Source organism: Toxoplasma gondii, chromosome V, assembly GCF_000006565.2.
Source record: "Toxoplasma gondii ME49 chromosome V, whole genome shotgun sequence".
Classification (NCBI taxonomy): Eukaryota; Apicomplexa; class Conoidasida; order Eucoccidiorida; family Sarcocystidae; genus Toxoplasma; species Toxoplasma gondii.
The window spans coordinates 2,283,875-2,300,793 of NC_031472.1; the positions used below are offsets into that span (position 1 = coordinate 2,283,875).

General features: G+C 52.4%; 4 protein-coding genes across 4 annotated transcripts; 2 read left to right on the top strand and 2 right to left on the bottom strand.

Annotated features, from left to right (window-relative positions):
• Positions 1 to 851: 851 nt before the first annotated feature.
• On the bottom strand, positions 852 to 5,013 carry TGME49_285690 (notch (dsl) domain-containing protein). The gene is made up of 3 exons (XM_002369166.2): positions 4,125 to 5,013; positions 3,497 to 3,609; positions 852 to 3,144 (listed from the first exon to the last, which is right to left on the bottom strand). Exons 1-3 carry the CDS (start codon positions 4,204 to 4,206, stop codon positions 1,801 to 1,803), a joined length of 1,539 nt encoding a protein of 512 aa, XP_002369207.1. The 5' UTR covers positions 4,207 to 5,013; the 3' UTR covers positions 852 to 1,800.
• Positions 5,014 to 6,173: 1,160 nt separating this feature from the next.
• Positions 6,174 to 9,703, top strand: TGME49_285680 (dihydrolipoamide acyltransferase, putative). Its single transcript, XM_002369165.2, has 2 exons — positions 6,174 to 7,829; positions 8,415 to 9,703. Exons 1-2 carry the CDS (start codon positions 6,589 to 6,591, stop codon positions 8,584 to 8,586), a joined length of 1,413 nt encoding a protein of 470 aa, XP_002369206.1. The 5' UTR covers positions 6,174 to 6,588; the 3' UTR covers positions 8,587 to 9,703.
• A 620-nt stretch (positions 9,704 to 10,323) lies between these two features.
• Positions 10,324 to 14,418, bottom strand: TGME49_285670 (hypothetical protein). Its single transcript, XM_002369164.2, has 2 exons — positions 12,880 to 14,418; positions 10,324 to 12,152 (listed from the first exon to the last, which is right to left on the bottom strand). The coding sequence occupies exons 1-2, from the start codon at positions 13,133 to 13,135 to the stop codon at positions 11,626 to 11,628; spliced, it is 783 nt and encodes a 260-aa protein (XP_002369205.1). The 5' UTR covers positions 13,136 to 14,418; the 3' UTR covers positions 10,324 to 11,625.
• A 1,219-nt stretch (positions 14,419 to 15,637) lies between these two features.
• TGME49_285665 (hypothetical protein) lies at positions 15,638 to 16,409 on the top strand (the record flags this gene model as incomplete). Its single annotated transcript, XM_018781955.1, has 2 exons — positions 15,638 to 15,985; positions 16,359 to 16,409. The coding sequence occupies 2 exons, from the start codon at positions 15,638 to 15,640 to the stop codon at positions 16,407 to 16,409; spliced, it is 399 nt and encodes a 132-aa protein (XP_018637811.1).
• Positions 16,410 to 16,919: the final 510 nt, after the last annotated feature.

The following is a 16,919-nucleotide window of genomic DNA, read 5'->3' on the forward strand; positions in this document are numbered from 1 at the left end:
CGATTTCCTGGAAATGATCTCTTGCAAAAAATGCTGGATACAACAACCTTATCAAACTGTGTGGAAAACAAAAAGTTCCGCTCACTGTGCAACGAACAGCTGGTTGGAGTTTGAGTGAAGCCGCATGCACCTGTCAAAATACGGTTTCTGCTCCGGAAGAAAATCACAACAAAGACGCGAGGTAAGCGCGAAGCTCGTGCGCTGTTCTTGAAATGGTGACTTTGTCCTGCACAAAGAACGAAGATCGGAAGGCTTCTACTCCTACAGACACCTCAAGTGCTCTAAGTCTTGCCTCCGGTCTCGCTATGTTGGCAGCGGCAATCACCATGTAACATCTGAAAAGGAAGTCTGGTGGAAAAACCTACGCATGCCCTCGGGGCACGCACGGAAGGCGAAACAAAATAATAGCAAGCGGCAATCAATGGTCGTGTGGAGGCAAAGGTTTTGACGACAGTTTTAGCAGGTACACTCCTAAGTGGTGGATTCTCTCCACGTTCCTGCCACCATATTAAACGCCTGGGATAAGTTTCCTAAATTCTCATTTTACGGGCGTACAAAGGGAACTGGTGTCCTCTCTGCGTGTGCTTTGTACTGCACGCACGTACTGACATGAACTAGAATTTCCTTGGCGATGATGCCAAACCTGTTTACAAAATTTCGGATGGTCTTAGCGGCTGCGAAGAGTCTTTCTCGGTACGAATTACCTTTGCACGTGTGTACGGAACGCAAGAGGTCCAGATGATTGGGTGTCTACTCTAAGGAAGCAAACGTTGGAACGACAGTGAAGAGCCTTTCTGTCATTTGCTAATGGGAAGCGGAATCTTGCAGGTGAGCAGCTGCAACAGCGGATTGCGGGTTTCACGGCGAGTGAAGCCGACAGCATGCAAACAAAAGAGAAGCGCTCGTCTGCGAGGCTGACACAGGTGCACTTCATAGATCCCCTTGTTAAAATCCGCATCCTCTCTTTACCAGTTCACACGTTGAAACAAGCCCTGCAGACGAGGGTGGACAGTAAATGGTTGGCCTTCTCTATGGACGGGAAGGAACTCGGGGGGAAATGACACTGGCATTTCGATCTCAGCACTGCGAGAAAACTGGAGAGCCATGTGAACGGAATACGGGACCGTTCTGTAGAACACAATTTCACGACTTCTCTCTTTGCCTGACGAAAGCTGCAGGTCTTTCTGTGTAGTGGAAAGGCAAAATCTTCAGTCTCGATCCCGGGGGGATGGCAACGCCACACTCTTCAATTTCCCGTAAATCGAAGGCCCCCAAACGGACTCATTCGTTCACTGCGGATCGTTGCACACTGACCTGCAGCTACTCCCTCTCTCTCTCTATATATATATATATATATACCTATGCATTATATACCTAGGTGTTAGATATATACGTATATCGGTCTACTTTCATACACGCATATGTCTTGTATGGATAGAGCGTACATCTAGGTAAGATCCACCTGTTTGCTGCCGAGGTGCATATCTCCATTTGGGAGAATCTGTCTGCGTTGTCCGTTTGTCACGTTGCGATTTTGTGTCGTTTCATCTCGTTCTACACCTGTCTTCTCACATTTGCGTTTCCTTTGTGTCGTTTCTCTGGCCCCCGATACGTCACGGACCTTGCCCCTGTTTCGCCCATTGCATTACACCGACCCGTCATTCACTAGGTCTATCCGTCACACGTTCTAGCGTTTCTGCTTGCATTATTTAAGGTGCAGCTAAGAAACGCAGAAACCGTTCATTTCGCTCTTTGTGAGGCGTTGTCCCTTGTTCCTTGGGCAACTTGGAATGCGGCCGGCTACTTGAGCAGCCTTCTCGTGGGCTGTTGTTCTTCTGTTTTTTTCTGCTCGTCGGTTTGTTCCGCCAGCTTGTTCTCTACTTGTTGTCCTTGGTGCTCGTCACCGTCTGGTCCGTTTTGTTTCTCCGTCTTCTTCTCTTTGTCACTCGCCGACTCTGCACCGGTTTCACCCTGAGTATTCGTTCTCACTTTTTTGGCCACGGGAAATTGTGGGCCGATACCGTCAGCCGCGAGGCGTTTCGCTAGAGCGGATCCGCGGCAGTCTCCGCCATCCCACTCACTTTCCGCGTTGTAGCAGTTTTCGTCGCAGTTGCCGTCGCCAATGAATTCGCGCGCGCAGAACTGGTACACGTACGGCTTAGCGTCGTAGTCGACCGCGGTGACCCACGTGATGCCGTTGCAGTCGCCGTTGTCGTAGCCGCAGTCTTTATTGTTGCAATCTGGGTCGCAGATTCCGTTTCCGATCATCCACGTGCGACAGTTTCCCGAGCAAGTGTCACAGTCGCCCTTGTCGTGGTAGCACTCGGGGACGTCACACTCTTTGTCGCACTTGCCGTCGCCGAGCCAGACGTGGGGGCACTCGAGCGAGCACATTTGCCGGCAGTCGAAGCCGTCGAATTGGCACTCGTAAGTGTTGCACTCGGGGTTGCAAACGCCGTTCCCGAGTTTGCCTTTGACGCATTCGCAAGCAGCCAGACCGAGCTCCTGCTTCAGCAGTTGAGAAACAGACGAGTCGGGGTCCTCCCCGTTCGCGGCTACGTCCGCCAGCTTCTGCTGGAGGGTATGCACACTAGGCAAACTGCGGTCCGACCAAGCTTTGCAGTCGCCGCCGTCCCAGTCGCACTCCTCTTTGTAACATTCCAAGTCGCACTGGCCATCCCCGGGCCAGCCTGGGCGACATTCGCCGCCGCACCAGCCTTCGCAATCCGGCCCGTCGTACCCGCATTCTGCCACGTTGCATTCGCTGTCGCACCAACCGTCACCCACCCAGTCTTCGAGACAATCTGCTGGACAAGTCGGGTGGTGCTCCCGGAGGTGATCGTGAGGCGGATGAAAGGCAGCTTCTGGAGGCTGGTCCCCTTGGCGGTGGACCGGATAGACCAAGTCTTCGCCTTTACGGGAGGAGTGCCACTGACTCACGTCACGCTCCAACACTCCGGACTGACGGGATGGCTGGGGAGAGGCTGACGAATTTCCGCTCTCTTCCTTCGACTCTTGTGCAGAGGTTGCAGAAGTGGAGGACGAATCCCTTGAGTCCTCTGCCTTGTCCGTGGCTGGCGGCGAGGACGACGAAGAACTCGGAGGCGCAGCGGCAGGCACTCCAAGCAAGCCGACTGCGTCTTCCTGCAAGTCACGCAAAGACCGTCAGGGTGCAGAGAGGTGAGAAACAGAATGTTCGACGGGCAACAGAGACGCAAAGGCGCAATGAAGGATCCGCCAAAGTCGAGAACCACCGAAAGCTGCTTTCCTCCCACCGAATCGGCACAGCAGCCCGCAAACGGATAAGACCGGTTCCTGGAAGTTCGGGCAAACCGACCGACATGGCTCTTTTGACGTGTGTGTATTCGTCCAAAACGTATTTAGATGTGCACATGTGTATCTATCTATGTTAAGATGGAAAATCACATGCTACGGGCGTCTATCAAGACAAGCTTAGATACGTATGTGAACATGCGTGAACAGATTAGAACCGTACAGCATCTCCGTCCACCGCTGTTTGGGCAGCACGTGCGGCAGCGGTGAGGGCGGCAGGATCTGAGAAGCGTATTGTTGCTGGCTTCAGCGTTCCCTCATGAGCTTCGGAACCGCCTGAAAACAGAGAAGGAAAACCAACGAAGGGAAAGCGTAGCAGACTACAAATCCCAGCAGTGAGTTCAAATGCAACTCGGGGAGAGGCGCGAACTTTCAACGGTTTCCACAAGGGGTGGGGATACCGCTGCTCTCCTCTATTTACTGGTTTTCTCTTAGAGTCCCTCCCTCTTCTCGCACCGGCCCAACATAGTGGAGGCGACGCAGTTGCCAGTTGACCATTGTCTGGCGTGAACGAAACCAAAATCTTAAAGGAGAACAAACATCAGGACCTCCGGACAGAGGATAGTGGCTAATTCCATCAATATATATATATATATATATATATATGCATATATATTGGGAGGATGTAACCCTGTACGGGAATGTTATACAAAGATGTTTGTTAAAAGATCTACGCATATGTGCTTATAAGTCATAGCATCCTTGATGTTACTGTCAGACAACGTCTGAGGGTCGACACATTGTCCACGGACATCCTACGTAATCAGGAGACGGCTTTACTCCTGTCTTACCAGAGGCAACCCGTCCTTGAAGCAAGCACCAGAAAAAGGCGGGAAGGCAAAGGGAAGCGAAAAAGACTCTGTTCGGCGCCATGGCGACGAGACTGTTGACCCTTTACCTCAGGAGAATTCACAGAAAAGAGGAAAAAAGTTGAAATGCAGAATCGAGAACACAGCCCAATGTCAGGACTTCCTCGACTGCAGCGTTGGTTGTTCGCACGGAAGGCAAGCGTGCGTCTAAACTGATTTCCCCCTCCGGTAAAGCCAGCCGAGGATACGCGATGACAGAAAGACCACCGGAGAAGAGAAAAAGGGCGATGTAGGAAAACGAGAGCTCCTTTTAGTAGGTGCTTTTGACCGGTTCGTATTACAAGTGTGTACCTGTGAAACCGCTTGGCATGTAATAGAGCTCTTTGTTGACGCTACGGCTGCGCCGGATCCTGGAGTAGCGGGAACACGTATAAAGGGACCAGAGCACTTGAATATCATACGGAAGACGTGGAAATCGAGGTTTGCCGTTTACCGTACCTGCAGCACGCTTACGTTACTACAGAAACGAACTGGATCGAGAATACGGTGGCACCTGGGATGCTTTCAGCCAGCCGCGTGCAGAAATTGTGTAAGGGGAATGCAGTGTTGTGTAGCGTTTCAGGGAACAAGTCTATATACCTGTCCTTTGCGATTGGGGTACAGACACACACATACGTCGATTTTTCTTCTCCGTCCACATCACTGACATGCACATACTCTGGAAAAGTCAAGACGTTCCAGAAAAGAAGTCTGACATTTTGAGTATTCGTGGAGCGTGAGCCAACTAAGACTGCACGCAAACACTGACGGTGACACGAGCAAGTAGCAGTTGTTCAAGAAAGGCACATATGTTTTCCGACTTTCAGTAACTGACCCACACGTGGTTTGGGCTCGAAGCCAGGTTTGTAGAGCCAGGCTGAACGGGCCTCCGCAACTCTCCCTTTTTTGCTCCTCCCTCTCCCTCCCGCCTTTTGCGGGAAAACCCACTGGTGATCGACAGAGGCTCACCACGCCTTTTCACGTGAAATAAGGGAGACGTTCTATTCAACTTTACGGTAGTAAGCATGGTGGCTTTGCACGTGAGGAACTATTGTTGAACTCGCATGATCAACTTAGAGCCCGCGGTTACTGAGTTTGCCCACAACGCTGAGCCACATCGTCTCTAGAAATAAACGGTAAGTGTTCTTAGGCATCTGTAGACGAATCCTTCCCTTTCTCTTGGTGGACGCAGTGTGCTTGGTTGACAGTCATTTTATTGGTGTCGAAATGCCAACCCCGCACATAACCACAATCCCATCATCGTGCAAATCACATTCGCAGTCTCGGAAGCGACAACCAAAGAGTCGCTTTTCGTGTGTCATCTTCGGAGGATCCAAAACAACATTGCCAACCATAACGGGTTAACGTTCTTCCAGTTACCAAACAGGTGCCAGGCGAACAAGAATCCGACCTGTGCCTTCGAAAAACACATAACACCAGAAAGAAAACCGCCACAGTGTTTGTGAAAGGTTTCTGGGAGAGAAGACGAATTACCCGTTCTGCCACCATCGTATCAACCGGAAACCAACAGACGTAGTTGCAACTACTTTCCACGTACATTCTAAGCCGCGTTTGAAAATGCGCCCTAGTGTTTAATGCCACAACGGCTCCAGAAAGACACTACGTTTTATACCGTCAGAGGCCTCGCAGAACGTGTAGGAAATATGTCCTGAACATTTTGTTAGCCTCAATATTTGGGCTTTGCCGCTTGTTTAGTCGAGATCAAGTTTTCGAGCATCCCTGCTGGCTTTCGGTGTAGCGCGTTCTGTGAAATCCTTGAAGCCCTCTCTATTTCGGGTGCGATACTGCTTTCGGTATTCCACGCATATCTACTTGCACATTGACCTACATTAATGAGTATCAGCGCAATTGATCAGGAGTACGCTTAACTGAAGCTCGGTATCTTTCTCTGCTGAGACGGGAAGCTGCTACCGGAGTAGACGAACGCGCATGCAAACGACGACGAGGGAAAAATATGACTCTCTCGCTATAGTGCAGTACGTTTCCGATGTGCTGGAAAGTGACACACGGTGAGCGGAAAAACTGGCTCGGACTTTTGTGTGACCGATTTTTCGGCTTTGAACATAAAGCAAGAAGAATGGTGGTCCCTCTGCATTCATGTCGTTCCCTTTTTGAATAGAAAGGCAATCTTGGTCGGGTTCCACGAGCTTCCCGGCGTCTCCTGTCGCGAACTCGAGTTCGGTTTTCCGTTTCTTCACTTCGACGTTCGTATTGGCTGGTTTTAAAACTCAGAGCCCTGGCCTGCCACACAGCAAGATATCTGCCTAAGTCGGTGTGTGTTTCGGTCTGCCTGGGGAACGCTGCACAGCCAACTTTGTCTTTTCGTGCCTCTCGCTGGGCACCTGCCAGTTTTTCTTCCGTTCCGCTCCTCTTTCCTCTTTTCGCAATGTTTTTGCCTGCTGGACAGACGTCGAGCGCTCCGGCGGCCAGCGCCGTCAGAGCTGTGTGGGTTCAACTGAAAACGCAGCGTTTTGGTTCCGCGTTCCTCGAGCAACATCTGCGGTGTTCATCCACCCCGGGTATTGGTCCCGATGCGTCTGCAACTTTAAAAGCGGAGGATTCTGTGGAAAAGCGGGCGCCACTTTGCCGTTCCAGCTGGTCATTGTCTGCGGTTACCGTACCCAAACATATCTCTTCGTCGTTTGAAGGAGTGTCCGACTCCTCGCTTTTCCGTTCTGCGCAGTTGTCGCGGACAGGGTGCCGCGGCGTTTCTGCGTCTTCACCAAACCAGATTCTGCCGCCCTTCACGCAAAGTGCGCGGGTTTTCCACCCGATTTGCGCTCTCATGCACTCTTCTGCGTCGTTCATGTGCCCTTCCGACGTGAGTGTCCGGTCAGCTTCCTCAAATGCCACTTTCCTGCAGCTGCAACCGCCCGTTTCGGTTGCGGGCGGGATCTCAGGCGTCTCTTGTGTGATTTCGCGCTTTCCGTCTCGACGGCTGCACTCGAAAACCAGCCGCCGTCCCGCGAATTTTGGCTGCAGTTTGTCGCCGTGTGCTGCAGCCCAGACGGCCGAAGCGCTTGAAGCACCTGGCTCGGCTTCCTCCCGCTTTTTCTCCTCTTCCGCTGCAGGACCCACTGAGCACGTCATCAAGGTTCCCTCCCTCGGTGACTCGATCACCGAGGGAGGCTTGCTTGAGTGGAGAAAGAAGGTGGGCGACTTCGTCCTCGTCGACGAGGTCTTGTGTGTGATCGAAACTGACAAAGTCACCGTGGAAATCCACAGCGACTGTTCAGGCATTTTGCTAGCGCAGGCGGCACAGGAAGGCGACACCGTCCAAGTGGGCAGCCAGCTGGCAGTTCTCGACTACTCAGATGCCGCGGCCGAGGCGGCTGCGAATGCAGCGGAAGCAACTGGCAAAGCGGGGGCTGAAGCTTCTCCTGGAGGCCAGTCCGGCGTGAGGTCAGCAGTGGAGAACAACGAAGAAACTGGGCGAGAGGTTTCAATCGCAGCTGCTGGATCCAACAGCTCCGCGGTCGGCGCCTCTCCCGTGGCTGCTGCCCACACAACCAGACGTACGCCGCGGATCGTCTTCAAGTTTGCGGGACGGAAATGCGGAGAAGAGCCTCTGCGTGAAGTATCGGAGGCTGTACAGCCCGCTGAGACGTTCGAAGATCCCCTGCTTGCGTAAGTGAATCCGATCGAGCACAAGGCACCGGCGAACCGCAGCGTGAACAAGTGACTTGGTTCTTCTTGCGATCCCTTTTAGCGCAGACGTTAACGTACTCAAGATTTTCGATGTGTACCAAGACTCTGGATAGTTTATGACTTTCCTCGAGTGCTTTGACAGCTGAATTTCTTCAGGTGGACTCCAGCGTGCGTCTCGGCTATGCATTCGTCCGATTCGCTTCAGGGTCTCACTTCGCTAGAGTACCGAGGCCGTGCCGGCGCATACGAACATCGAAGTGTGAAGGGTATAACTTGGGCGTCACGTTTTCGTGTGAAAAGGGATCCTCAAGCGGTGACAGGTTTCTTCACAGCGCTCGACTCCTTCACGGTTCAAACGATGTCCACGTCCGCGGAGAAGCCTGTCGACACTCGTGCGTCAAGGGTGATTCCTCTCAGGGCGACGGTGCTGCTGTGCTGCTGACATTCGCGCCTCGGAGAAGTTGTTTTCCCTCGCTGGTTCTACGCGTCTCCCGCTCGCGAAGAAGCACCGGTTGCGTCGAACAGCTTTCGTTTCATGTTCCAACCATGTGCATGTGTGTGCAGGCTCTGGGGAGTGCCTAGATGGCGCCCACTCAGCGAGGCAGAAATGGAGGCTGTGAATTTGGGAGGTGCCGGCAGCGAGGCCGACGCCCTGGGGACCTGGTCGCTCTCCCTCAACATGGATCCGGTGAAACCCAAGGGAAAGAAGCCGGAGACGGGCAAGAAGAGCAAGTAGTGTTCGATACGAGCTTCGCCTAGCTTTCAGAAATGGTGCATTTGTTGAAGCTTTAGGTTTTAGGTTGCCGTCGTCCCGTGAGTGTTGAGAAAGAACTCTGACGTTGAAAGCAGATGCAGAGCAGCCACGGCGCAAGGATGGCACTCTGGACTCGACTGGCACTGCCGCATCGCCCAGCGCGCGTAGCTGTCTTCAGGAAGTCAGTGGACGGGTGGTGTACAGCAGCTGTAGAGAGAACTCGAGTTTCTGTCTCTGATTACTGCAATATATCAGTATTCGAATGTCCTCTGATATCAGCGAAACGAACTGGGATGTCTGTCTCTCATAACTGGAGTCACACCAGTAGTCTAAAGAGTACTCGCATGTCAACTCTGTTCATTCGGTTGGAGGCATACAGCTCTAGCAAAAGAGGCGCACCGCACGGAGTGTGCCGGATGCGGAGAGTGCATGCGAAGTCGAAGACAGTAGGAGCGAATGCCAAAGGCGGCAGAGACTCTGGATAAAGCGAGCAAAGGGGGTACAAAACGACATGAAAACTGGACTCGACCACTCAGGGCAGCTGCGCTCGACGACACGCTACGCAAGAGGAAGACGTTGATGCACACCCGCCACGGGATCTTGCACAGAATGCATTGTAGTGTGGACCTTGTGTAACATTTTCGTTCAAAAGGTAGAGACGTGATGGGAGATGGAGTGTGGACATGGATTTTCGTGCGTGAAATTCGATGTTAACATGAACAAGTTGAAGCTATGGAAATGATACTACGGGAATTTCAAAGGCCGCGACGCTGCCTTCATGGGCGACGAGTCGCGGCGTCAAGAAGACACCAGACAGGCAGTTCAGATATCCGTTCCATTCAAGAACTCGACGCACCTCTTACAACGAGCAAAGTGGAAACAAAAACTGCCGTGCAGATGGTTTAACCTAACAGCCACAGAAATGGCCCTCCCAGCCACCCGCACTGAACTGAGAGCGTGGGGAAACGAAAAGGCTTTGTCTTTAAGTAGTGCCCGATGAAGAGCACTGGAGGTGCTCTCGACAGTGTTCCTTTTCGAGACTGCGAATTACACAAGCTGAGAGGGGACGTAGTGTTACCAAAGAATCACACTCGCGCCGTTCGTGTGCACAGGCCAATACATATTCATATATATATATATATATATATATATATATATGGACTATATGTCTTCACGGATGCGTGCACGTAGTCCAGGGGAAGCGGCGGCAGGTAGATGGGAGAAATGGCGATAAGCGAACTCATGCGTTGGTTTTCCATTTTTGTCGAACTCTTCTCGCACCCAATCTCTCGAGACGTACCTGTTTCAGAGGAAACCGACGGAAATGCGCAGGGGTGGACACTCCTTTTAATTCATCATGCTGGCTTCGAACCCCAAAACTACAGTTCTGCTTTAACTGATGATTAAAATTTTTAAGAAGCAACCTGCATTCTTCAGTGCGGTAAAAGACATCTGATACGAAGCATTGGTTCACTGTGCCACACAGGACCTCTCCAAATCTATAAATATACATATATATAGATAGACATATAGATATATATGTACATAAGATGTATTGATCTTGAATCCAAGTTGTGTGTTGGCACTGTCTCGAAAACACTCAGTAATTCTATGAGTCCCTGCGCCGGACGCACGCTGTCTTTTATCGAGATGTTCTTGATGTAGCTTCATCTTTCAAGTCTGTTTCTTCCTTGCATATTCCAATAAAAAGGGTGCTGAGTTGAAGACCGTTACCAGCGCTTGTTTTTCAACTCGACATTGGATATTACTGGATGCACTTTTTTATTACACGATGTTCATGGAAAGTGCCACCGAACTTGGACGGTCGCGGCCGTCTCCGGCAGCACGGCTTGCAGTTCTGCGAAAGAGGATTGAGGAGAGACTGTCCATGTTACCTCTTGTCTGCTGACAATTCGCAGAAACGGACCAAATAAACACAGACGCACAACGGAGACAAACAAGGAGATTATTCCAACACACAAGCAGGAACGAAAGGCAGGGCTGCTCTGTCTCCTCGCCTGCGCCCGGGCACTGGCTTTTCTCTTGTCCCACTGAACAAACACAAATGGAAAAGAATCTGCCCCGCAAAAACGAGGATCTCCCGGAGACACCCGTACCCCGAGGTCTGCTAAACTCTGGGGTCAGCGTGTTTGAGTGGACGCGTCCAAGAAACGCATCCACGAGGTACCTCGAAAACTTGAATGTTTCTCTTCCAGAACTCTTTCTGCGTCTGTATCCGTTCTCTGTTGCGCAGAAAGATGCCCTCGGTGTCTCCGGATCCTCGATGGAAACGCGTTTGAGCATCGGATCACAGCGACCCCTTCTCGCCACGGGGCTTCAACACCTGGAAAATCGATTGAGACTGCGTGGCTCGACTCTCTCTCTAAAACCCAATGGCATTCGTTTCTTCGGCGCACTGACGCGCGGCTCTCAAGTACCCCTCCCTTAAACGAGTGATGAGTCCTTTTGCTTTGTTGCTCTCTCTCTCTATATATATCATTCACAGACGTTCTATCTGGTCTCGCCAGGTTTCTCTCTCCCTTTGGCTGGCAAGAACGTTCTGAATTTTTTACCTTTCCCTGCACCCCTCTACAGTCTGGCGCTCGCGGCGGCTGTCACTGCACTCTTGTTTTTCACAGCAGCCGACTCGGGTCAGGTTCCCCCCTATTTCGCCATGTTTTCCTGAATCACAAAAAAAAATGTTCTTCAAATTTGCAGAGTCCATTGATCCGTTTCTCTTCTCAAGTAAATATTGCGAAAACATGCTTAATGTATCGGGAAACGTGGCTTCGACTCCTCAGACGCACCAAGAGAACTGCAACCTGAGAGCGAGAGAGAGCGACCGACGGAGTTGAAAAATGACATGTCGAGATACTGACACGAAGCGCCAACGCGTTCGTCTCAGCCTGACGGTCTGAGAGAACGGCGTATCGACTCTTCCAAAGTCCCTGTAGATCTGCAAACGTCGAGGAACGTGAGGACGACGCTCCCGCCACACCGCTGACAGCCAGCAGCTCCGTCTCACTCGAAGTAGTCGTCGCCGACTTCCTTCACGACAAAGAGGAGGTAGATCGAGGCGGCCATGAACGCCACAGCGACGGCAGCCCAGATGACGCCGCAGAGTCTGCTGCTGCAGTGCGTGAGGTCAGCGCACTTGTACGCGTCGCTTTCACGGACTTTTCTGCGAATGGTGTCGTCCCAGATGTCCCACAAACTGTACACGCCGTTCATCACGCCGATCCCCAGGAGAATGACTCGCAGCGGCCAAACGAGTTTCTCCATTTCAGTCCACACCCACAAGCCGACGACGAGGGCGAGGAAGAACAGGCAGACGAGCCGCAACGTGCAGTTGCGCGCAAAAAAGACGAGAACCACCAGCATCGCGAAACAGAGGATTCCTGCTCCGACGCGCAGAGTCCAGATGTTAAGCGACGCCATCAGGAGGAAAAACATGCCCCAGACACAAGACCCCAAATACCCGGCCGGCAGAATCACGCACTGCGACCCGCCAGTTGTCTTGGTCACTCCTCCCTCGTTCGTGTGCACCTCTGCGAAGAACAAGACAGACAGAACACAAACTGTTTGAGGTGAAGCGAAAGCAGAGACGGAAGGCAGCGACTCACCAATCAAGGACAGGCACGACAGCCGTGAAAACGAGCAGACAAAAACTCCGAAAAAGGCAAACTGAGAGCCCACACGGTTGCCCTTGAATCCGACACCCTCTTGCCTCCTGGGTGTCCAAGGCTACACCACCTACGGGGGAGTTTCTCGGAAATCTGGAAGTGCAAACGACTTCCTTCTACGGCAGCGCGAGTACCGCAGACTCAAAAACGCAATGCTTGCAAAAACTGAATCTGCATGTGTGGCTATCCACGCTCTCCGTAGGTCCGTTTTTTCTTCGCGACAGGCAGAACCAGTGGAATCCGAGAAGAGGAGAATTCTCTCGGCGGTCTAGGCGCAGAGCGCCCCCAGGTTCAGTGTTTCGACCCCCCAAGACCTGGACGTCCGGCCTTCAGTGAGCGCCCAAGCCGATTCGCACAAGAAGTTGCCGCATCCGCCGAACGCAGAGACAGCATCCCCCAAGGCTCGGGGAGTCACCCTCTAGAGCAGACTCCCACCGGCGGCCGGTGCAGCCGCGCTGCCAGACCGCGAGAGGGCAGCGACAGAGCGGCAGAGAGTCCTGCGGGAGGGTGTCTCGACGCCGAGACGCAGCTGTCGCTCTGCGGAAGAAAAAACGCGCGGGGCGCTGCGCTGGAAGAAGAGTCCAGCACTCACCGATGCCGTGGACTCTGCCGCATGTGAGCCAGGTTGCAGTGGCATGGCCGAACTCGTGGAAGAAGACGGTCAACATCTTGAGCGGCAGCAAGACGCTGTACCCCCAGACTTCGCAGTGCCAGAGAATGACGGCGGCCGCGAGCCAGGCGAGAACGATCCCGAAGGTGATCCACTGCCCTCTTTCGCAGCATGTTGCCAGCGTCCAGTCGAGATGGACGAAGTCGCCTGCGTTGAACGATGCCACTGCAGAGGCCATTTTCGAGCGGTGTGCGAGCGGAAGACCTTGAAGAGCGGACACAAAACCGTACGCGGGCGAAGCGTAGAATGTCACTTGGGGACAACTTGCTTCTCTGCGTCGAATCCCCCGCGGAGAGGCCGTCCAGCTGGGCGCTCGACCTTCGAGGGGCAGAAGGCGCAACGCAGGCTGGACGTCAACGCTTTGGAAGTGAAAAAACGTCACGGAGCGGAAGACAAAGCGCGCTGCGACAGTCGACGGGCGTCGGAGGTGACTTTGTTGAAGGGACGCAGCGAGGCGGGGAGGCTTTTGTTGACTGCAGTTTAGGAATCATGTCCTCACTGAGAGTTCCTTTGGAAGGCTACGAAGCCGACGCGAGCGAGAAACAAGAGATAAAGCGAGCGTCTCGGGAAACGCGTTTGCCTGGCCGCGCAACAAACGAACCGTTCCGAAGTGAGTTTCGCGAAAAAGACACATCCTCCGCGGTGAACTGCGAGGTTCATGCGTGGAAAGAACGAAGAAAGTAGAGGAGAATCCGTGAAGAACGACCAAATATTGGCAGACGAAGTTGCAAGCCACCCCACCAGTCGAGAAAGATCGAGACCTCTTCGAGGCACTCTGTTCGCGAGGAGCGCCAGGCAGAAAGCGCCTGAGGAAACGCAGGTCAATGTCTCGTCCCGAACGTTGCTTGGCTCGAAACAGAAGGGCCAGGAGACTTTTCCATGAAGCAGACGAAACGGAACTGACCAGACGACGGCGTCTCCGAGGGAGAGACTCTCGTCAACCAAGCGCTGGAGCGTCTGTTCTCGAAGTCTCCTCTGGGACGAAGAGACAGGAGTCCACCAACGTGGTGTCTCTTTCCAAGGAAAAAGGTGAAAACGAGTGACAAACGGAAGGAAAGGACTCAGAGTTCAGTCCGTCCACACTTAGACGAAAAAATTGCGATTTCCGGCCTCACACGGGGTTCGCTCAACCGGATCGAACGCACAACTTTTTCGCTTCCGCTTTTCCGAAGCCCGGGACCGTCCAAAAGTTTTCTCCGAATTTGTGCGGCGAGAGATACCTCGACTTCGGCCTGAAGACGCCGACTGGCGCGTAGCCTTCCTCGTATGTTTTCAAATGGTAAAAGTACGCCAGACGCGAACGCAGCGGGTCAACTCTGGAAATCTCCCGACGCGGACGGGGACTCGGTCCCAATCAACGGGAGTCTCGCGAGGTGAGAAACGTCTGTGACAACTTTGAATTTTCTGGAAAAACGTAGGCGATTTCGTTTCGCTCTCCGCCTTGGCAAACCTTCAGAAAAAACACGGCTGTGACACAGTGTTTCCTCAAGACGCAAACAGACGGCCTTCGTCTCCCGCGCTTCTTCCCGGGCCGCCGGCGGGTCGAGGCGGGCGCGACGTGAAGACCCCCGCGAAGAGACAAAAAAAGCGCTCGACCCTCAAGCAGAAAAGTCATCTCCAGACAAGAACCGCGCGGTTCGCCTGCTTCGATTCTTCCTTCCTGACTCAAAAGCGCCTTTCTGTTAACGGAGCTCTGCCTTCTATTTTTTCCTGGCTCTGCCCGTCCCTGATAGAGAAACGCCTTCCAAAAATATCGCGCGAGCTGCCGGCGCCGAGGCCAAAGAGAGCGAGCGAGCCGTGCGGCCGCAGCAGAACGACGGGAAGAACGGCCGTCCTGCTTGTCAAAAGAAGAAGAAAACGGGGGAAAGGAACGTCGACTGGGGGTTCTCCAACTTCAAAGCGAAATATGCAGAAGCCACAACAACTTGAAATGAATGACAAATACGCGTTTCGTCTGCCTTCTTGGGAAACGCGAAAACGTGAAAGCAAACGCCATCAATAATAGAAAGGGAAGATCAGATTCAGATTTCGTTTGCATTCCCGCGCGATGGCTGGAAAGAAGAGTCGAAGAAAGCCTCAGACAGACGACCGACTCTCGTAGAATGACTACCCTCATTCGAAACACACATGCCGATTTCGTACAATCTCTCCAAAAGCGGAACGTCGAAAAGATTGGCCGAGAAACTTGGTCAGACACTTGCGTCGTCAAACAGACATGTTCTAGGCGCGTCAGGCAGCTGGAATTCCGCATACAGCCCGGAGATGTCGGATCTGCCCCGAAAAAAAGGAATTTGCTTTGCCTCGGAAAAGTTGTGGAATCTCAGATGGTGAGAAACCAGCCCAGGCTGTCTAGGACTCGACCGGAGATGTCTCTGGGAGCATGACAGACAGACCCCCGGGAAAAGAACCGCTTCTACGTTTTGAGACTTGACCGAATTGCCTTCTCGCGCGGCAAGGCCTTTCGAAACTCGTTTATCCGGGAAATATGCCAAGAACTCGCCTCTTCTTCCTGCCGTACACCACGACCAAACAAGAAGTTCCCCGTATCACCCATGTCGGAGTGTCAGCGTGGGCGAAACGCAACGAGAGCTGTTCCACTTGTCTGATTGGGGAAAGTCCTTAGCTTGCTTCTCACCGAAATATATGTCTGCATTTATCTGCATGCGCCAGACGTTTATCGATGTGCGCATTAAACTTGAACAAACAACCACATACACAGATACAGACATTTAGGCATAGAGATCGACATATTTACGTCGATAGAGATGGAAATGGCTCGAGACTTTGGGTCGGTCGCTGTCGTTTGCTCGAGTTGCTTCATTGCAGGGTGTTACTTTTCCAGAGGTTCTTTTGCATCAAGTTCATCATCGGTATGCATTTCTTGTGCGGAGGCCAAGGAGAAAGACGCACAGTTTCCCTGATTTACAGGAAAGGCGTTCTCCAGTGCACAACATCCAGGTCAAGTGGTAGAAGCGAGGCTGCAAAGCTGCTGCATCATCTCTTACAGGCATCACACTTCCTTGAACAGGTATGTATGCATGTTTGTATTATTATTTAGCGATCCGCGAACTTTCGTTTTTGTGTGCTCCTTAAATATCGAGCTATCCCTATGTGTATATACGCTTATCCTTCTCTCTCGAGACAGCCCTCTCCTCTTTGCGGTGTCTCTCTGCGTCTGTCGTTTTGTCTCTCTTCAGTTGGGAGACGGACAGACACTTTACAGAATCGAAATCCCTATCTGTGCGGATGCGTATATGTGCAAGCCTCTTCACATACGCATTTACGTAGGATTTCCTTGCCCGATCTTCGACTCGTTACTGCTGCGACCGGATTATACACGAATTTCAGCCGTCCCCTGTGACACTGAGACGCAGTTGCTTCTGTTTTTCTCTGTGTTTGAGTTTGGGATTTCTTTGTACACAGACACCGTCACACAGCGGACAGTACGGTAGAGGAAGACATGAGCGAGCAATCATCTGTGGCGCAAAGATCACTCTTAACGCCTCAAGCTGAGGAGCTCCGAAACTCTTCGCTGCCTCGAGCACTTCGCTGCCTCGAGTACTTCACTGCCCTGCGGTGCAGCGCCTGGAAGAAAAAAGAAATACCTCGTGGTTGCGCGTCAATGATGTTTTCTTGCAGGACGCCAGAGGCGCAAGAGGGCAACGCGAAGAACATGGAGGACAAATGGAGGCGAACAAGAGTGGAACTGAAGAGCTCCAAGTCTCTCGAGAAGCAGGAAATGGAGGGTTGGCAAAGGCACTCTTTTTCCACTGCAAAAACATGTTCGCTTACACACCCTTTTTTTTCCCTGCTCTAAAAATGCATGCGGCATTTTTCGCGAGCGTCTGCTTGTCTTGTCGCATGCATTTCGAGTTTGATAGACGGCCGGCATGTGAACACCCGAATCAGCTTTTCTTGCATTTTTCGACGCAAATCCTACGCAAAAGGTTCTTTCCTTTCTT

Bases quoted from the DNA above. Each gene is read 5' to 3' on its own strand.
- TGME49_285690 (XM_002369166.2), bottom strand. From the start codon at position 4,206: ATGGCGCCGAACAGAGTCTTTTTCGCTTCCCTTTGCCTTCCCGCCTTT. The intron at 3,610-4,124 runs GTAAGACAGGAG...CTCTGTTTTCAG, and splicing joins TCAAGGACGGGTTGCCTCTG to GCGGTTCCGAAGCTCATGAG. The intron at 3,145-3,496 runs GTACGGTTCTAA...CGTGACTTGCAG, and splicing joins CAGCGGTGGACGGAGATGCT to GAAGACGCAGTCGGCTTGCT.
- TGME49_285680 (XM_002369165.2), top strand. From the start codon at position 6,589: ATGTTTTTGCCTGCTGGACAGACGTCGAGCGCTCCGGCGGCCAGCGCC. The intron at 7,830-8,414 runs GTAAGTGAATCC...ATGTGTGTGCAG, and splicing joins TTCGAAGATCCCCTGCTTGC to GCTCTGGGGAGTGCCTAGAT.
- TGME49_285670 (XM_002369164.2), bottom strand. From the start codon at position 13,135: ATGGCCTCTGCAGTGGCATCGTTCAACGCAGGCGACTTCGTCCATCTC. The intron at 12,153-12,879 runs GTGAGTGCTGGA...TGTTCTTCGCAG, and splicing joins CGGCAGAGTCCACGGCATCG to AGGTGCACACGAACGAGGGA.